At 42.3% G+C, this 19,947-nt stretch overlaps 1 protein-coding gene across 5 annotated transcripts in view; it reads left to right on the top strand.

Annotated features, from left to right (window-relative positions):
• Tead1 (TEA domain transcription factor 1) overlaps window positions 1–19,947 on the top strand; it is a 247,125-nt gene that overhangs the window by 183,277 nt on the left and 43,901 nt on the right. For 4 of the 5 annotated variants that reach the window (XM_090348135.1, XM_090348136.1, XM_090348134.1 and 1 more), the window contains 4 exons: window positions 10,519–10,653; window positions 11,973–12,019; window positions 12,795–12,856; window positions 14,157–14,281. In XM_090348135.1, coding sequence (XP_090204261.1) covers window positions 10,519–10,653; window positions 11,973–12,019; window positions 12,795–12,856; window positions 14,157–14,281 — 369 coding nt within the window. Of the gene's footprint in view, window positions 1–9,659; window positions 9,668–10,518; window positions 10,654–11,972; window positions 12,020–12,794; window positions 12,857–14,156; window positions 14,282–19,947 lie in introns of those variants that run through there. The other variant, XM_090348137.1, reaches the window with a different exon arrangement.

The raw sequence follows: 19,947 nt of genomic DNA, 5'->3' as shown, positions 1-19,947 counted from the left end.
TGCCCCTAAATCAGCATCCCTTCCTATCTTCACTGACAGTCTCTCCTTGTTCTTTGTTTCCCTGAAAAAAACAAATCCACTGAAACTCCACTTATTTTGCTTCTGTCTTAATATTGAGAAGGTTGTTCATTGTCATCCTGAGTTTGTGCTATAGCCATTGGTACCATTATGAGACTTCTCTCTACAGTTTACAGCAGTGTAAGAAGATAGTCTGAACTGACAATTTGAAATGATCTTGGATATGGACTATGACCATGTGGAAGATAAAGAAGCTTGGGGCAAGAGAATATTATTGAAGTAGGGAGGTCTGATAGTTTAGTGATAGAGTACTTGCCTAGCCTATGAAATAAAAGGCCCTATGTTTAATCCATAGCACTATAGCATTCAATTAAAGATAAAATGCGAAGGAAAGAAATACTGAGTGGTGATAAGAGGAAATAATGACTAAGGACAAGAAACTAGGAGAAGGTGACATCAGGATATGGTCAACATCAAGAACCTCAGAAGATGATGAAGGAAATACTAGGGAATTTGTGGTCAGAGCACCAAGATATTGGAAATTGAATATGTTAGAGAAATGACAGTGCTCACTGCTAGTCCAGAAGAAACCTTAGCTTTGATGGAGTCATTTCTCAGTGATGGTGTGGCTTCTGCTTAGATAAAATCCTTAAGACTTACTATTCTTTAGGTAATAGGCGTGATTTAGATGACCTGAAACTTTGTTGCTGGCCCAATTCCTATTTGTGTGTAGGTGTGTGTGTGTATATACATGTGTACACACGTGTGTGTGCTGCTCTTGGGACTTGAACTCAGGGCCTAGGCATGATCCTTGAGCCTTTTTCTCTCAAGTTTGGTGAGCTATCACTTGAACCATAGCTTTACTGTGGGCTTTTTTCTTCCAGTCGAGGGGCTTGAACTCAGGGTCTGAGCACTGTCCTTGGAATTTTCTCAAGGCCAGAGCTTTACCACTTGAGCCACAGCACTACTACCAGCATTTTTCTATGTATGTGGCACCCAGGAATCGAACCCGGTCCTTTGTGCATGCTAGGCAAGCAAGCACTCTACCACTAGGCCAAACTCCTGGCCCCCTCAATTCTTATTTTAAAGTAGAAGATGAATCTGTGCCAGTACAGAGGGCAACTGAGGTTTCTAGGTCTATAGGACATATACTTAAAGCTCTAATCTGTCATCTGTGGAATTTCTATTTCTCAAGTTTTCTCAGCTTATATCTGCAGCAGTGTTACCCACACTAGGTTCATTTGTTGTCATCTATCTCTTTTCCCCCCTAGTTCACTCTCTTATTGGCACCTCTCATTGACTTAGATTAGATAGCAGCATGATCTGGTTGTAATGTTTATTCTCTTCTTTGAATGATTTCATTAATTTATCAAATTCAATCCTTTCTACGATCCAAAGATTTAAAATCCCAGCATATTGAAAAAATACAGAATTCTCCATACATTGTATAATCTTTCCTACTCAGAGTTGCCAAATAGTGTTTCTGGTTCTTGAGTATCTTTCTCTACATGTTCAGCTGTCCTGAGAGCTTATCAAGACACTTCCCCAGAGGCCCTCTTTCTCCATCAACATCAGAAAGGTATTCCTTTATTTGCTGATTGATTAGGCTTACAGAAGCCACACCAGGCTTTGCAGACCAGAGGGCCCTCCACTCTCCCACCCCCATCTTCATATTGGAGATGGAGCAAACCACTCTGCCTCACACTTGAGTGTGTTTGAGTGAGTACAAGGACAGGACAATACTCAGAGGGGGGAAGTCTTTATTCTTCCCTAAGGGTGGCAGACTGACTTAAGCAGAAGATCTGTTCCTGTCTTGCCCCAGACATTATTGAAGATAAGCCCATTCGTGCTGAAAGTGATTCATCCTAGTAGATCAGAAAAAGACCCGAGCCTCTCTGATTGGGTCCGGTCACTTGACTAATTTATAAACTGTGTGTTCCCCTGGAGCCATTTTCTTCATTCTTGCTCTGGTGGCCTTCATGATTTGATTTCTGAACAGGCCTCTCTTTTCAATCTGCCATTGGTTCCAATAAGCAGAAAGCTTAATGTTAAAATCATTGATTTAATTCTTTTGAGTTCAAGAACTTCCTTAGGGCATTGCTAATGTCCAGCATTCTGGGCCCAATTTGGGTTACCACTGAAGCAGTCTAGGAGTAAGACTACTCCAGGGAGTAAATACTAGCATATTTACATAATGAGCCCCCCCCCCCCACCGCTGCCCCAATTTCCTTCTTCTATGCTGCTTCCTGTGGGCCCATAGCCACTCAAGAGTGAACCCTTAGTAAAATACAAGGACGAGAACCTGGTCAGCAGCCTCTTTGGTGTGTGGAAGCTGCAAGGCTCTTGGTTGCATTAAGGGGCCAGGAAATGATGCATAACCATGACTGGCAGTTCTCAGGCCTTTTCAGTTTTTTTTCCCTGCTCATAATATGTGCCCTTTCTCCCTAAAGATATATTCATTATTTTAGTTTCAATCTAAGTGAGTTAAAACCCAGACTGGAGAAAATCATTTTGGCTTAGATGTGATAGGATTAGACCTTACATTAGCAGTATAGTAATGCAGGTATGACAGTGTGAGCCTGAGTATTACCATTTATTGAGAATTGGGCCAGGCTTGGATCTTCTCGTTCCCTCAGTCTCCCTCTCTCTCCTTCCGCTTCCTCTCCTTCTCTCTCTTCTTTTACCTTCCCCTTCCCGTCCTGCTTTGTTTGTTCTTTGTTTGGATATGTACTGGCAATTGGACTATACTGTAGTCCATTTTGCTTCAATTGAATTTCCTAGTTTTGCTCAGATTGGCATCCTTCTGTTTATGCTTCCCACATAATTAGGATGGCAGGCATGTACCACTATGCCCAGCTAATAGTTGAAGTGGATTCTCACTTTGCCTAAATTGGCTTTCTACTACAATCCTCCTAATGTCCAGTATAGCTGAGATTACCTTTATGTGAGCCACTGTGCTCAGCTTTGAATTTTCTTTTTGTAGGCAACAGAAATAGGGGAGTGGGAGAAAAACTTGGGAGGGGTAACAATGTTCGACAAGAAGTGTACTCACTACCTTACATATGTAACTAGAACCCCTCTATATATCACCCTGCCAATAAAATTAAATTAACGACAGAGGAATAGAAAAATCCCAGTAATAATTACCCTTCAATGTAATATGGATAATAAAAACTTGATGAAAGTGCTCTAAAGTAAATGCCCTAAAGTAACACCAGTCTATGAATAACATGGTGAAAACCAGGGCTTTTCGTGTCCTGAGAAGGATAAAGCCGGTTGGCAAGTCGGTATGACAGTAGTATGTCATACTGATCCCACAGGCTTTAAGTGCATGAGACAGCAAGACTTGAGGACATACTGACAAGTATGGAGAACAGTCCTGAACAGGACTGTTCTTAACTTTGCTTTTATAAAAGAAGATGCAGAGGCTGGAATGATTTTGTGGTTTGCCAAGGATCACAAATCCTATCATGATGCCTGGATTCCCTCATGTCCAAGGCCAATCTCTGTGTAATACCCCACAGACAGAGTGCTAGTCAAGGCAGAAAATTCACACTCTCACTTGAAGTACTGTGAATGTTCTCAGCTACTGAGCACTTATTTTTGTGTTGAAAGGAAACAGGGCAAGCAATGAGGCCTACTGCTCATTCTGTCCAGCCAGCTACCAGCTGAGGTTCCTTCGGACTCTCAGAAGAGAGTTATTTTCTGCTGACACCACCCAGAGAAGAAAGAGACTAAAGTTACAGGCTGCATCTTCCCAACCACCCAGCTCTGGCCCAAAGCTGGCTTATCACCACACGTATCTAGCATAAGATACCTTCTATAAGGTACACCTACCAGTCATCTGCACTCCTTTATGATGCCAGGCCACATCAGAACTAAAGGAAACTGTGTTGACAATTACAAAATACTAAATATAGTGCAGTACATTAACAATGGTAAAAGCCTTGAATTTTATTTTTCTTTGATGTGAATGGAGTCTTTGGCATTTGGAAATACAATAAGATGAATTAATTGCTACTCATTAGGCAGCAAGTCAGGAGAGGTATGAATGTGCCTCCTCTCTTCCACATTAGCTGTTGCCTGACCAGAATAGCCCCCTTTTGTATTTACCCCTGTCTTCTCTACTAATAAGCAAATTAGAGATCATGGCTAGAAAAAAATTCAAGTGCCCTTCATCTTTTCTCCAAAGCTGTCCTGCAGTTGTGTGGTGTTTATCTGCTCGAGGGCTGTGCTTATAATTGCAGAGGTCATGCAAATTTACTGAGTGCGAGATGAGAAACATCATCTATAAAATTACTTCTTAGGAAGTATTTTGTGTTTTTCTTACAGAAGTGATTTTTCAAGCAAATTACTGTCTTTCCTTCTTTGCACTATACTTTTATATTGCTGGGAAAAGTATATTCGGAGAAAAATGTTCAATAGGTATCAAAAGTTCGGGGGTTCATTTTTTTTTTACCTTACATATTTTTTGCCTATCTTTAAACTGATGGCTCATGAATTTGGAATATGTTATTTATTGTGCTGTTCATTAACATTGCAGTTATAATATACTATATATGGAAGCCCATGGCCTTTTCCAGTTACCTTTAAAGATTGTCTGTGGCTATTGCCTAAAGAGCATGAGAATTTCTTTTGTAAAATAATCAACAGCTTGGGGAAGCAGAGAAGGGAGAAAGAAGGATAATGTCACTGAAGGGTGGATGGAAGCTTCCTTAGCTTCCCAACTTCTTCAAAGAGATTGCAGGTCCCTGAGATCCATTCAAGAAAAGCATTTCAGGGTAACCCACAAGACGAAGAGTCTTCATAAGGTGAAAGTTTTAGCACAAATTTATTTTAGTAGGAAGCTGAGGTAGGAAGTAAAGAAGCATTTCTTCTCTCCATGCAGGAAATGGGGAATTAAAGGCTCAAATTGGGCCTCACACATGTGGTCTTGACATTAGACAAGGTTTGGGATTAGTAAGATGGGTGAGGGCTACACAAAACCTTTAGGACTTTTGCTAGATAAAGCCTTCATTTTAGTCTCTTTACTTAATTGTCAAGAGATCTCAAATGTTCACTATTTTAAAGGAGTAATCAGATTTAGAGAGCCCCTCCTGTGTCTTCTAATCGTCTAACTTAATATTAAAAAGGAAGTATGGTGGGAGGGATGCTTATCTGCTTTTTCAGTTTACTTCTGAGTCTGGCTCTTCAGATATTTGTAAGTAATATAATTTCCTTGTCTCCTCATCTATCTGTCCTACCTCATTAAGACCTGGGTAACATCCCAAGTCTGATCTGTAAGATTCCCTGGAGTGTTATGAGCCCACCCCCACTCCCACTCTAGCCATGTGCCTTTGTGATTGTGCCCTGACCCCATATGTATTATGCCCATTTTAGTCTTAAAGAAAAGGCAGTCAGAGGAACAGAGCTGTACAGCAGCTTTGCTCTGCTTCATGAAATATGAAAGGCTGTTTACTTAGTAACAATAACAATTTGGAAAGCTTGGGGCGGAGGAGTTTATGCGTGACACAGATTGCTGGACCGTGTGGCAGGAGCAATGAGGCCATTGATAGTATGGTGTGCCAGAAATTGGATGGTGGATGATGAAACATGCCCCTGGGCCCAGTGCTTTTTCTAGTTCCCTCCACCACCCTCCCTACTCAGGTAGCCGGGGTTTTGTTCTTAACATGGGTCTTTTCCCTCCCTGTCAGCAGTCTACAGTTCCTCTTCACAGTCATGGGCTCCTTAGGACTCATTTGGAAAAAGCAAGTTACCCTTTGTTTCCCCAGCCCAATTCATCTTTTTGTGGTATCATTCTTCGTAATCTTAGGAGTTGAAAGACTTCAAATAAATAAGGAGGAGGCAGTGTGAACCTGTCTAAGCTAGTTTTTTCTTGTGCTTTATATGTACAGAGAGAGAGAGAAAGAGAGAGAGAATTTCCTGTAATCTAAAGCATTCTGAAATTAACTCAGATAATTCAAAATAAAAATATTGTGCTTATTTTTGTAAATCTCTTTGGCATCCCAGAAATGTTGATAGGTATGAATAGAATTAAAATTAACTCAGTATACAAGTGTAGCACACATTTTTAGCACGTACTTCACTTATTGAGTAGATCAGTCCTCTCACTCCTGGTGTGAGATGAGAGGCAAAGATAGCATGGAACGTGTAAAAGGCCAGGATATTAGACCCGAGTGACACAGGGAGGCTATTTACTCAGGCCTCACACTTACAGTGATAATTTTTCCAAAGGCAGGCATGCAACTCTGGGCTGAAAATGACAATTGAGAGATCTATCCATTGAAATCTCTAAGCTCGGCACTCTTCCAAACTATCATCTTAGTATAAATGGGTTTGTGGCCAGCCTCTCCATCCTGATTTTCCAGAGCTCTGATGGTGCTTATTATCTATCTCCAGGGTTACTTTAGGTTTTAAACAATAACAAAAAAAACTTAATCCTTTTAATTTTCACATAGATGAAGGTTGATATTATAAAGTTAAATGAATAGAGTAGCTCCTCTAGAAAAGGTAGGAAATCACTGGTATAGATGTTTTAGTCCATTTGCAGAAAATTGCCTATTCTCAAATAGGTAGGTCAAGTGCACAAAGAATCACTACTTGAGCTAAAAGTTCCAGTCCACATTTGGCTTTACTAATCAAGACAGGCAGCCAAAAGGTGCCCAGAATTTAACATCTTACTGCCTTCTTACTAGCAGGATTTTTTTTTTTTGGAGGGGGGAGGGTAGTCCTGAGGCTTGAACTCAGAAACTGGCCATTGTCCCTGAGCTGCTTTTGCTCAAGGCCAGCACTTGAGCCACAGCACCACTTCTAGCTTTTTCTGTTTATGTGGTTCTGAGAAATCAAACCCAAGGTTTTATGCATGCTAGGTAAGTACTCTACCACTAAGCCACATCCCAGCCCTCCACAGGATTAAATTTTTTTTTATTCTGGCTATATGTATTAAGGTATTTATAATTAGTGGAACTTGCCTATCTCACAGAAAGACATTAGAGATCATGTCCTTATTTTATTTTTATTTTTATTTTATTTTATTTTTGCCAGTCCTGGGGTTTGTACTCAGGGCCTGAGCACTGTCTTTGGGCTTTCTTAAGGCTAATGTTCTGCCACTGGAGCCACAGCACCACTTCTGGCTTTTTCTATATATATATGCAGTACCAAGGAATTGAACCTGGGTCTTCGTGCATGCTAGGCAAGCACTCTACCACTAGGCCAAACTCCTGGCCCCATGTCTTTATTTTATAGATGATAAGAATTAAGGTGTGAGATGATTTGCTTTAAGGGTCATAGAGCCCGCTCATACCAGGTAGGGGCAAGTGTGACATCACACCTGACTCTCCACAGGCATCTCCTTGGCTGACCTAGAGTACATGGTGTATTTTTTTTCTCTCCTGCTTTTGAACTCTCTTTTCTTTCTTTTTCTTTTAAGAAATTGAGAGATATAAACAACAAAGATTTTTACTTTGTCCTTTTCCACACTGCCTTTTCTGTTTCAACAAAAAAAAAAATGTCAAATTTTGTGAGCATGTTGAAGAACTTATAATAAACCTAAAAGACTCTTCTAATAGAAAATGGGTTATGTAAATTTAAGGATCTCATTTCCATTTGGATCTGGACTTTGATTCACTAGTGTGCCCCACCCAAGTGTGCCAAACAGATTTTGTTCTTAGGCAAGCAGAATACCCTATCATCAGCATTTCATAAATACAGAGTTCTCAGGTCTGTGAGAGAGGCCCCATCAGATCCTTCTGGAATGGAGCCAGCCCCAAGGGCTCTTTTGTAAATTTTCTTTAAAATGTACAGCATGATATATTGTTTTCCCAGCTCTCTTTGCCTGGGTCCCAGAAAACTTGTAAAGCTTGTTCTATGCTGAGGAATGTGCCTGTGGTCATACCTAAGCTATTATCTCAGTTTCAGAAATTGTCTTGTGAGCAATTATAGCCTCTTGTTAGGGGTTAAGTGGCTTTGGGGCTATAGTCCAAAGTGACAGACCCAAAGAGTAATCAGCGAGCTACAGTTGATACCAAGTTATTCTTATCCATGAGTTGAATAGGTGTGACTACAAGCCACATTTTCTATCTATATCTTCCGAGGCTGGGAGAAGTCACAGGATCTAAGAATGGGTTGTTATATTTGATATCTGTAAATGTTCTGACTGGGTTCAGATTTAGGTTTGTGGTCATGTTGTGAGACAATTAATCATAAAAACCTATCTCCTTCAGGATTGGGAACCCTCTTAGCTTCCCATATCCATAGTATTTGAAATATTTCAAATTCTTAAAAAAAAAAACAACAACAAGTTAACTGAGGAAGTTGGTTTGAGGTTAGAGCATTTGACAGGTTAGTAATGCAGCCTCATCTGGAAGAGTGCCAGCTGATGAGGAAATAACAGGCATTGCTGTGAGTTACCAGCAGACATTGCAGCAGGGATCAGTAATCCTGCAAGTTTTCAAGACCCTCATGGTGTCATTCAGCTACAACAAAACGTGACAGATATTCACTGTACCTCTGAAAAGTCAGAGTAGAGGCTCATTCTTTCTTCAATTGTGATATAGGAGAATGTAATAAGATATAAAAATGTAGGCAAAGCTGGGCACTGGTAGCTGGTGCCTACAATCCTAGCTGCTCAGGAGGCTAGGATCTGAGAGTTGTGGTTCAGAGCCAGCCCGGGCAGGAAAGTCAGTGAGATTCTTATCTCAAATTAACCACCAGAAAATCAGAAGTAGCAGTGTGGCTCAAAGTGATAGAGTACTTGTGTTGGGCTGAAGAGCTCAGGGACAGCCTCCAAGCCCCTAGTTCAAGCCCCATGACTGACAAACAGCAACAACAAAATGCAGGCAAATACTGAACATTCTCCCCCCCGACACACTTTCTTCTTTTCTACCTCCTCTATTCTTCCCTCCTCCCCCCCCATCATTCTCAGGTTTATACAAGATTTTTGAAAAGTAACATGTGTTCATGGTGTTATAGGTCAAAATGCACCCACACTGCTGAAGAATCTTTGGGTTTTTCTCTGAAGCCTCCAATATTTCATTGGGCTTTTATTTTCCTATAGTTCTCTTGGTCTTGCCTTTAGCACCTCAATGTATTTATTATTCCTCACTTTTGGTTAGTTCTGTAAACATGGACACTGCCTCCCAGCTGGCACTGAACATCCTAGCTACAGCTGCCTTTGACTAACCTCACCATGAACTCTGCATGGCAGCTGAGGAAGTCACTGTATATTTTGTTATTACCATCATTTTGTTCTACTTTGATGGCGATTGTGCCCTGGGTTATAGACTTTCTCTCTTCATACAACCTGGGGTCTTTTTGTACTATTCAAACATGCATCCCTGCTTATACCAACAGGGTTGCCACATGAGGTGTTCTAGAGTCAGATAAAGGAGCTGCTGGGGAGAGGAGGCTTCTTTTTGTGGTAGTTGCTGTGTACCCTTCTTGCTAACCAGCTTTCTAGATAGTCCTGGATCATACATTCCTTCTAAAATGTGGGAAGGAAAAAAAAAACATGCTTCTATACATTTCATTATACTGAATTATTGTGTTTTGTATACTTATATATATTTGTCTAAAGAAGAAAAGTACTCCTGCCTTTGTACACAACCCTTTTTAACAAATTGTTTGTTATTGTGTTCAGGTTACAAGCATGGTAAGTATTTTCACCAAACTGAGTAGTATTCTTGTATTTTAGCTGTGCTTGGCAGTCTTTTATTTTTTTCTTTGCTAGCTTTATGTTATAAGTCTTGGCTTTTTCTAGAAAAGATCTCCATTTAGAAAAAAGAGGAAACCACTCACCTGTAGTGTTCCCTACTTCCTTGGCTTTCCTAAGAAGCCCTGTAGTCTTAGACCAAAATTGGGATTCTGGGGAAAGCATGTGCCTCCTGCCAGCATGCTGCTTGGCCCACCCCCTGCCCACCTGCTGCTTCTGAGCTACCCGCTGCAGGTCACTGCCAGGGCTTGACCCTAGCAGAGTCTAGACTGTGGCCCCCAACAGCAGACACACACAGGGCTCTCCAAGAGCACTGTAAATGGTTCTGACCCAATCCATATCCATGTCTCTTCTCCCTCCTCAAATCTGTGTTAAGTAATTGGACAGATCTCCTTTAATCTAGGAGGTGGGGGGTGAATACACACTCTCTCTCTCTCTCTCTCTCTCTCTCTCTCTCTCTCTCACACACACACACACACACACACACACACACACACACACACACACACACACTGTCTACTCTTCTCAGAGTCTTCCTATTCTGTTGAAAAATGGATTTAAGATTTAAAAAAAAAAAATAAAAACCTGCCACTGGGTATTCTTAGAGAGGAATTCTAGTAGGCTGAGTGTTTTTTGCCTCCTGGCCGTGGTTATTTGTCCATGCATGTTTGCTTTTCTGGCCCTCTGTTGTGGCTCTGTATTTTAGTCCATGTGCTCGTGGCTGTGCCTGTTTAACTTGCCTGGTCACCATGCATTCTGTATTAAGTCAATGTGTCACTGTCACCTTCAAGGATCAGACTGCAAAGGACAAGGCCCTGCAGCACATGGCAGCCATGTCATCAGCCCAAATCGTCTCTGCCACTGCCATTCACAACAAGCTGGGGCTGCCTGGGATCCCACGCCCTACCTTTCCTGGGGCACCGGGGGTAAGTCAGGATCTGCATGCACCAGGAATGATAACCACTAGGGATAGGATTTGACATGGGCCTACATCGAGCCCTTCACCTTGCACTTCTTATTAGCTGGGTCTGATGTACAAAAGGGCAGAGACCACTTGGTAATGAATTGATGCTGGCTACAAAGTGGTGAAAGAAAGGAAGGATCCAGAGGCTAGACTGAGAAGGAAAGGAAGAAAGAGGGGAAGAGGAAAAGGTGGCTTAAGCCAATCATCCTAGCTACTCAGGAGGCCAAGATCTCAGGATCGAGGTTCAAAGCCAGCCTGGGCACAAAAATCTGTGTGACTCTTATCTCCAATTAACTACAAGAAAACCAGAAGTGGCGCTCTGGCTCAAAATGGTAGAGCACGAGCCTTGAGCTGAAGAGTTCAGGGACAGTGCCCAGGTCCTGAGTTCAAGCCCTATAACCAACCAAAAAAAAAAAAAGGAGGACAAAAAGGAGTCAGTCTGTAAAGACATGGAATTTAAAGCCTGACATTCGAATGCCCTTAGATTATGACCTGCTTCTTTAGCTTCGTTTGTCTTTTTTTCCTAGCCCTCAGTCTGTTCTTACATCCTTAGGATCACTTTATTACAACTAACCTCCAAAGGACCAAAATATCCTATTGGTATATTCATTTCAACCCCTACCAGTAGCTAAGAAGCATTATATTATCATCTCATTTAATCCTCAGGGCTTCTTGAATACGCTGGTGTTACTGCCATCACAAATGAGGACACTGAGATTACTTTAGTGGCAGAATATCAGTTTGGGCCCCTTTATCAAAGTCACATGAATAGTGATGTCAGGACAGCTCCAGGGCCTCCAAACTCCAGCCTTTCTGACTGGGTAACAGTAGGTGCCAGATGTCTCAGCAACACAGTGAAGAAAATGCCTCAGTTGTGTCTCCAAGCTCTTGGCCTTCTTGTTCTGAGCTCTGTCCACTGCTCTACTATGCCATGGACATATCTGCTAGGGATAAACTTGAATACTACAAATTGTAGAAGTGGAATATTACACAGCCCTTGAAGAAAAATATGGGCCTGTGCAGGGGAAAAACAGGCCTGCACCACACTGGCTGTGATAGGTGTAGTGAAGAGCTACTACTTGGTCTCCTTTGCTCATGATTTCTGGGATACATGAGCTAAAGAAGCCCTGGGTTTCTAAGTCATGATTAGGTTGTGGTTACATACACAATGGTGACCATGTCTAATGCCACAGCTGGTGGGTGACAGGACTCTACCCCATCCTTCAGCAGTACTTAGAGTATATGTACATCCTAAATTGTGCTTTGTCTTTTGCCTTCCAGTTTTGGCCTGGAATGATACAAACTGGGCAGCCAGGATCCTCACAAGAGTAAGTCAAGGATGGGGTATTGACAAAGCAAGGGGCTTGGTCAAATCCCATACTGGGGCAAGTTTTCTCTGTCACCCTATCTCAAGGATAGCAGAAAAGTAAGAAATAAGCTAGGATGTATCATTGAAGCCACCCCTCCTGCCAACTTCCTCCCAAGACCGGGTATTGCAAAGGGACAGACATCTCAGCTCTAGATGTGATGTGTAAGCCTCTTGCTCCCACTTTCAGTCTTAGCTGTCATCCAGCTGGGAACAGGAAGTAGGGCAGAGCCTAGATTCCTCCTTCCCTGAGAAGGCAGCAGAGGTGGTCCTACAGACCTTTCTGTTTGGACTTTCAGTGCTCTGAGTGGGTGATAGAAAATCCTAGCTATGCCATGGAACAAAGAAGCTTAGTAGATTGGAAGTCAGGACAGTTTGAGGATAAAGCAGAAGTTAGAGTATTTGACCCAGAAAAGGAGAGTCTGAAGCTTGTCCCAAACCTTGCCCAGACATGGTAATTGCTGACCTCCTCCTCTGTGAGGACAAAGGCAGCTGTCACAGTATGTCCAGTCTATCCCATTGAACTGTCATGGGGCTGTGGAGATCCACAGCAGCCTGCTGGCCTCACTATTGAAGAGAACAACTACCTCTATATTGCTAGTGCCTTACCAGGAATGTACTGTCTCCTATAGGCAGGGAACCACAGAGTAAGGGGGAGAGTTGTTTTAGAGAGGAACCTGAGCTATAACCACTGCTGCATCTATGATTTCTGACTCTGACAACTCATTTGTCTCCAGTGTCAAGCCCTTCGTGCAACAGGCCTACCCTATTCAGCCAGCAGTCACAGCCCCCATTCCAGGTGAGTATCCCTAGTTCTCTTCTAGGGACTGAGTGGCCTCTCCCTACCCCCATCCCAGCTGGTTTCCAGAATGGGGTGATGCTTATCTTTGCCAGTATTGTACATTTCCTCTGTCTTGTAGAATTGTAACTGGCCTTCTCCCATTCCTTCCTAAGAGAAAGCACCTAGCCTGGAGTTCATATGGATCCAAGGTCCCTGCTAGGTCCAGAGTCCCTTCACTCAGCTCCTGAGTCTGCAGATGGGCCTGTAGCAGAATAGGAAACCACATCACTTTCACTTAAGACAGTGGTCATACTCAGAAGAGGAAGTTGTTGCGGTTTCCTACTTCTCATATGTAGGCAGAATTAGGCAATTCAAGTCTTAGAAACCCTTTCTTAGAGATTTCAATTCTGTGTGTCCTTTCTAAAGGAAAGCTTACCTGGAAGTCCAGATTAGAAAATGCCTAGTCAGACTATTTGTTCTATCTCCCTCCCACCAGAAAAACTTCATATCTCTTTCCCCCCTACCCTCCCCAACCACATGCTGGGTCACTCAATAGAACCACTCAAGGTACTGTATATGAATCATTGTTCATCATAGTAACCCTATGCTGAATTACCTGTTGCCCTCTGCTCCACTATCATGGGACATCCTAAGGGAATACTCTACAGTACTACTGACTCTTTCTTTCTTTCTTTTCTTTTTTCTTTTCTTTTCTTTTCTTTCTTTCTTTCTTTCTTTCTTTTTCTTTCTTTCTTGTTTTGGGGCTTGAACTCTTGAGCTCTTCAGCTCAACGCTACTGCCCTACCCCCTGGGCCGTGTCCCTGAGCTTTTCAGCTCAAGACTATAGCCCTATCCCTTGAGCCACAGAGACACTTCTGGTTTTCTGGTGATTTCTTTGAGATAAGAGTCCCATGTTCTTTAGGGCCCAGGTTGGCTTTTAACTGCAATCCTCAGATCTCAGCTTCCTGAGTAGCTAGGATTACTACTAGCTGGCATGAGCCACCGGCCACATGGAGTGTTTTTGGAAGCATTCCCTCAAACTCCTCAGCCATTCTGGACTCCTTTGTCCAAGATTAGCTTTCCCCTTGCCTCAGTCTTAACCTCAGTTCAAGTCGGCTTTACCAGGAGTTTATACATTGTACTTCTCCAGCTGGTCACTGCCTATCTGAGTCCATTGCTGGAGGGTAGTGGAGAAAGGGAGTTCTAAAGGGGGTTCTTGGCCTTTCCTTCTAGGTCATCCTTTCTTCGTACCCTAACCCATTATTGGTTCTGTTGGGGGACAAATGGCCAACTGTAAAGGTGATGATTGGTTTTTCAGGATTTGAGCCTGCATCAGCCCCAGCTCCCTCAGTCCCTGCCTGGCAGGGCCGTTCCATCGGCACAACCAAGCTTCGCCTGGTGGAATTTTCAGCTTTTCTCGAACAGCAGCGAGACCCAGATTCGGTGAGTGTACCCAGAGAAGTGTGTCTTGACTCAGGGTTTGCTTCCTGTCTTTCACCTTCTTGCGCCCCTGTTTTTCATCCTTTCTCCTCATTCTGACACAATAACCTTTGTGAAAACAGACTTGGAACAGCCGAGAAGCCCCCTTGCCCTTTACTTTCTGCAATTATGTCAAACCTTCCCCAGCCCCAATATGGTACTGAGGAATCGAACCAAGGACTTCATGTATGCTAAGCAAGCACTCTACCACTAAGCCACATCAATCTCAGCCCCTATGTCAAACCTTAGACCTACATGTTTATCGCTGCTCAGACCTGAGGAGAAAAGACCCTTGGTAGCCTCTATGTAAAATAAAAATGTAATAGTAGGTATTTATTGAGCCTTGCCATGAGTCTGGAACTGTGCAAAGGTATTAAGATATCTTATTACATTCTATCCTCACAGAAACCCTGTGTGAGTAGGTACTATCTGATAGATGAAGTAACTATTTAAGTGACTTTTCAAAAGCCACATAGTATCTGATGGGTTGAAGATTAAAACTTAAGCCCAGCATGGTGGCTTAAGCCTATAGTACTAGCTACCTGGGGGGCATAACTGAGTCAAAATTCCAGATCAGCCTAGGAAAAAAGAACTTCTTCAGACTCCATCTCAACTAAAGACTGGATACGGTGGAACACATTTGTCATCCCAGCTACTGGGAAAGCACAATGGCTGGGTGTTGTAGCATATGCCTGTCATCCTAGAGATATGGGGAAACACAAGTAGGAGGGTCATAGTCAAGCAGTAGAATCCCCAACTCTTAAGCATGAGGTCCTCAGTTCAGAAATCTCAGTTAACCCCCCCTCCATAAAAAGATCAGAATTCAAGTGTTGGTTTTTTTTTAATCTCCAAAGCCTAAATAATCAACTACTTTTCCAAGTGTGCTTTTGTTTGTTTGTTTGTTTCAAGATAGTGACTTATCTACTTTGGGAGAAATAGCAATGTGGTACTTGGACAGCTTAACATAAAATGCAATACATGGTAATATCATAAATACCAGTAACACTGGCATCTGGACTCTTTGTCCTTTACTTCTTTCCTTTCTCCCCCCTACCCATCTTGTACCCATCGTCTCATCATTGCCCATACATATGCGATCCTCCCTTCTTTCCCACCCCAGGAGCCTGTACCCTTTGTTCACACCCACTCCTTGGCTGTAAATGTGAGCGCTGCATCTGTGTGTGGGTGAGCCCAAGGCAGAAATCAAAGGAATCATGAGTTAGTCTTTGGGATCCTCACAAGCTCCTTTCCATACTCCCTTTCTCTATATTCTTCCCTTCTCAGAATCTACCCAAAGCATGTACATCTGAGGCTAACTGTGTGTCACCAGCTTTGATTAGGAGAAGGGATCAAAGTCTGTTGTAAATAACTGCGATATTGTACATTGGAGGTGACTTCTACAGTGAAAAGGTGTGTTCTACTTGTGGAGAAAGCCTCTGTGGGTGTGTAGAAGGAAGATTCCTTGGGCAGAAGAATTTGATCGGCCATCACAGGAGCAGAGACAGCAAAAACATGTGATTGCTCACTCATATGCTTGTGAAAGAATTGTGAGTTCAGGGGCCAGGAGTTTGGCCTAGTGGTTAAAGTGCTTGCCTAGCATGCATGAAGACCCGGGTTCGATTCCTCGGTACCACATACATAGAAAAAAAGTCAGAAGTGGTGCTGAGGCTCAAGTGGTAGAGCTCTAGCCTTGAGAAAGTCTAAGGACAGTGCTCAGGCCCTGAGCTCAAGCCCAAGACTGGCAAAAAAAAAAAAAAAAAAGAATTGTGAGTTCAAATAGTTGGTTAAAAAAAAAAAATAAGGCTGTGTTGAGTGCCAGTGGCTCACACCTGTAATCCTAGCTACTTAGGAGGTGGTGATCTAAGGAAGTCTATAAGATTTTCTTTTTAAAAAATCTTTTAAATTTTTATTTTGTTATTGCAGATGTCATGTACAGAGGGGTTATAGTTATGTAAGTCAGGTAAAGAGTACATTTCTTTTTAGATAATATTACCCCTTCCCTTGTACTCTCACTACCATGAAAGCCAGAAGTGAAACTATGGCTCCAAGTGGCAGGGACAGGTTGTGCCAGGCACTGAATTCCAGGACCAGAAACATGCACACACACACACATACACACACGTACACATAGACATTTAGGTGTGAATCCTTGTGATATGGGGCAACTGCTATGGAGGAAGGATGTAGAGGGCTGTCTATGAGGGTTTGGAGGGCCAGTTTCTTATGGGAAATAACCGTTAAGTGGAGGAGCAGAAGATGGACATGGTGGAATAACGCGGAAGCACATTACAGAGGTGGAAGTGGATAATGCCATGAGTGGAACAAGAGACTGTTTTATTTAAGCCAGGCCTTACCAAGTCTAAGAGCGGAGTCCAAGGTAATTTTATATATGTCCTGCAGGACATGGTTTAATCCAAAGGCTTCAACTGGATTTGGCTTTTTATGGTTAAACAAAAACATTTAGTTAAGTAAGTTATACTGCAGTGTGTAAGTAACTTCAAAGGCCCTTGATGTGGTCAACACCCTTAGATCCCTGAAGAAAATAATTGTTGGTACGACTTATTAGTGAGGAACTGGGAACCATTATGACCATTTGAACACATACCACATGCCAACCAGTGTTTCAGCATTAGAAATACAGCAGTGAAGGAGACAAAGTTCTTAATCTCACAGAGCACACAGGTATTAAAAAGACAACTAGTGTTTGTCTACAGTGTCTATCTCTCCCCCCTCCCCACCTATGTAAAATCTTCCCTTGATATACATGGGGCCTGCCAAAATCAGCAGCTGCTCTAGTCCTTATATGAAATGTCCTAGTGCTTGCATACAATCTATGGACATTCCTCTATACATTAAATCGTCTCTGAATTACTCATAATCCTAAGTGCATGTAAATTCTGCAAAAGCAGTTGTTTTACATTGCTTAGGGGAAAATATCAGTATGTGTTTAGTACAGGTGCAGTGTGTTTATGTGGGTGAGATAGTTTCAGTCTGTGGCTGGTTGAAATGAGAATATAGATCTTGTGGATTTGAATGCCAATAGTGTAAAGTATATTAAAGGATGTTAAGTACCAGTGTAGAGTAATAGCCTTCTCTGGCAATTGAAAGTTACTTTCTCTTTAGATTAAAAATGTGTAGGGCTGGGAATGTGGTGTAGTGGTAGAGTGCTTACCTAGCGTGCATGAAGCATTGGGTTTGATTCCTCAGTACCACATGCACAGAAAAAATAAATAAATAAAAAACAAAAAACAAAAAAACCAGAAATGGTTTTTGAGAACGTCCAAAGACAGGCCCTGAGTTGAAGTCCCAGGAGTGGAAGAAAAATAAAACGTGTAATCTCAACTGGGCACCAATGGCTGTAATACTACCTACTAGGGAGGTTAAGGTCTAAGGATTATGGTTCAAAGCCATCCCAGGCAGGAAAATCTGTAAACTCCTTAATTCCATTAAGAACTACAGGGGAAAAAAAAAGCCAGAAGTGGAGCTGTGGCTCAAGTGATAGAATGCTAGTCTTGAGCAAAAGAAGCTCAGGCTCTAAATTCAAGCCCCCAAACTGTCAACCATACACACACACAGACACACACACACACACAAAGATACAAAGATTTATCTCAGGGCCAGGAGCATAGCCTAGTGGTCGAGTGCTTATCTAGCATGCACAAAACCCTGGGTTCGATTCCTCGGTGCCACATACTCAGAAAAAGTTGGAAGTGGTGCTGTGGCTCAAGTGGCAGAGTGCTAGCCTTGAGGGGAGGAAAAAAGGTGTCGGAGGACAGTGCTCAGGCCTTGAGTTTAGGCTCCAGGACTGCCCCCTCCCAAAAAAAAAGGTATAAATCTTAGAGCTGAGTACATAGCTCAGTGGTAGAGTTTTTGCCAAACACTAGCCAGTCCTGGGCTTTGAGCTCAGGTCCTGAGCGCTGTCTTCAGGCTTTCTCAAGGCTAAGAGTTCTACCACTTGAGCCACAGCACCACTTCTGGCTTTTTTCTACGTATGTGTTACCGAGGAATCTTCATGCATGCTAGGCAAGCACTCTACCACTAGGCCAAACTCCCAGCACCATATGAACATTTATTTGAAATTTAACGCTAATGATTTAGATGTATATTAATAAATCATGGAAGATGCAATGTAAGACATATATGTGTGTGTGTGTGTGTGTGTGTGTGTGTGTGTGTGTGTGTATGTATGTGATTTTAATGGAACTGGGGGGGGAGAAAGTGTGTTGTTGGAGTGTTTGTTGTGTGTGTGTGTGTGTGTGTGTGTGTGTGTGTGTATATGTGTTTGTATGTGTCTGTGTATGTAGACTAGTGGAGAAAAATAGTAATTGGCTAATTGGGAAAAGGGAAAATTAAAATTATTCAGAGCATTTAACAGTGTTTCAAGCACCAGGCTCTCAGATGCTCTAATGGTTTCTTTGCTGGACAAACACTCAGTGCCTCACAGGGAAGGTACAGTGGCACTTCAGGACCAAGCGCATGCTGAAAAATTTGTAACATGCTTGGTTTCTTTAGCGCTGAAACTTTTTATAACTTTCTGAACCTTCATTTTATATTTTCGGTCCATTGACAGGAAAGTTAAAACACTCAGTTGGTACATTCTAGCACATTTGTATATTCATAAAGCACAATGGTTTGATAAGGTAGACAACTAAATGACCGATTCTCCAAATCTTTGCCACATATAGATATGTACATGCATTTCTTCTCTTCTTCATAATGGCTTCCACTCATTGGAATCACGTTGTTATAAGAGCTTTATAGTTGAAAAGCGTACAGGGAGTGTGGGTAACATGAAAGTAAGCACCATGTTCAGTATTCACTTTTCTGAGATTTCTTTAGCTATGAGCACATTCTATGAAATAGTTAATGATACACTCTTCTGCAGAAGAGGCTTGGGGGAAAGATGGCTGTCTTTGTTGTTGTTATAAAGGTGATATACACAGAAGGGTTACAGCTTCATAAGTCAGGTAATGAGTACATTTTTCTTTGGACAATGTCACCACTACCTTTACTGCCTCCCAGTTTTTCTCTCAAGATGGCTGTCATAAAGCTAGTGGCTCTAGCCATCTTTGAACCCTAGTCTACTTTACACCATCTGTTAAGAGAAGGGAAGATATGACTACATACCTAGTTAGCAGCAAAGCTGAGAGCTAACAACCTAACTTGCCTTGTTCCCAGCATAAGACTCAGTACCACCAGCATTGTTCATTCACTATTTACCACATATTCACTATTCCCATCACCAAAGACTTAACAGTTCCCTTGCTGCATGATAGTATTTGTACCTGTAGGAATTAAACCTTTTCTCTGGGCCAGCATTAACGCATTATCTTATTTCATCTTTATGAAGTAGTTTGCCCAATATTAGGCATCCAGGGGACATGGGAAATAGGATTCAAATCCATATCAACTGACTCCTCATCCTGAGATTGTGAACAAAAGACTTGATGGTCTATTTATATCTGAGCAGTGTCTGAGCAGTGGACTGTTCTTGTAGCCCAAGGAACTAATGGAAGAATAATAGGTGAGTACACGCCCCCTGCTGGCTTTGTGTCCTGTTCACACCAGACGGCCACATTTCCCCAAGTTGGTGGTTGTTTATGTTGGTAAGAAACCAGCAAGTCAGTCCC

The sequence above is a fragment of the Megascapheus bottae genome, chromosome 16 (genome assembly GCF_031878675.1).
Source record: "Megascapheus bottae isolate mThoBot1 chromosome 16, mThoBot2.hap1, whole genome shotgun sequence".
Classification (NCBI taxonomy): Eukaryota; Metazoa; Chordata; class Mammalia; order Rodentia; family Geomyidae; genus Megascapheus; species Megascapheus bottae.
This window is presented reverse-complemented; position numbering and strand designations above follow the sequence as displayed.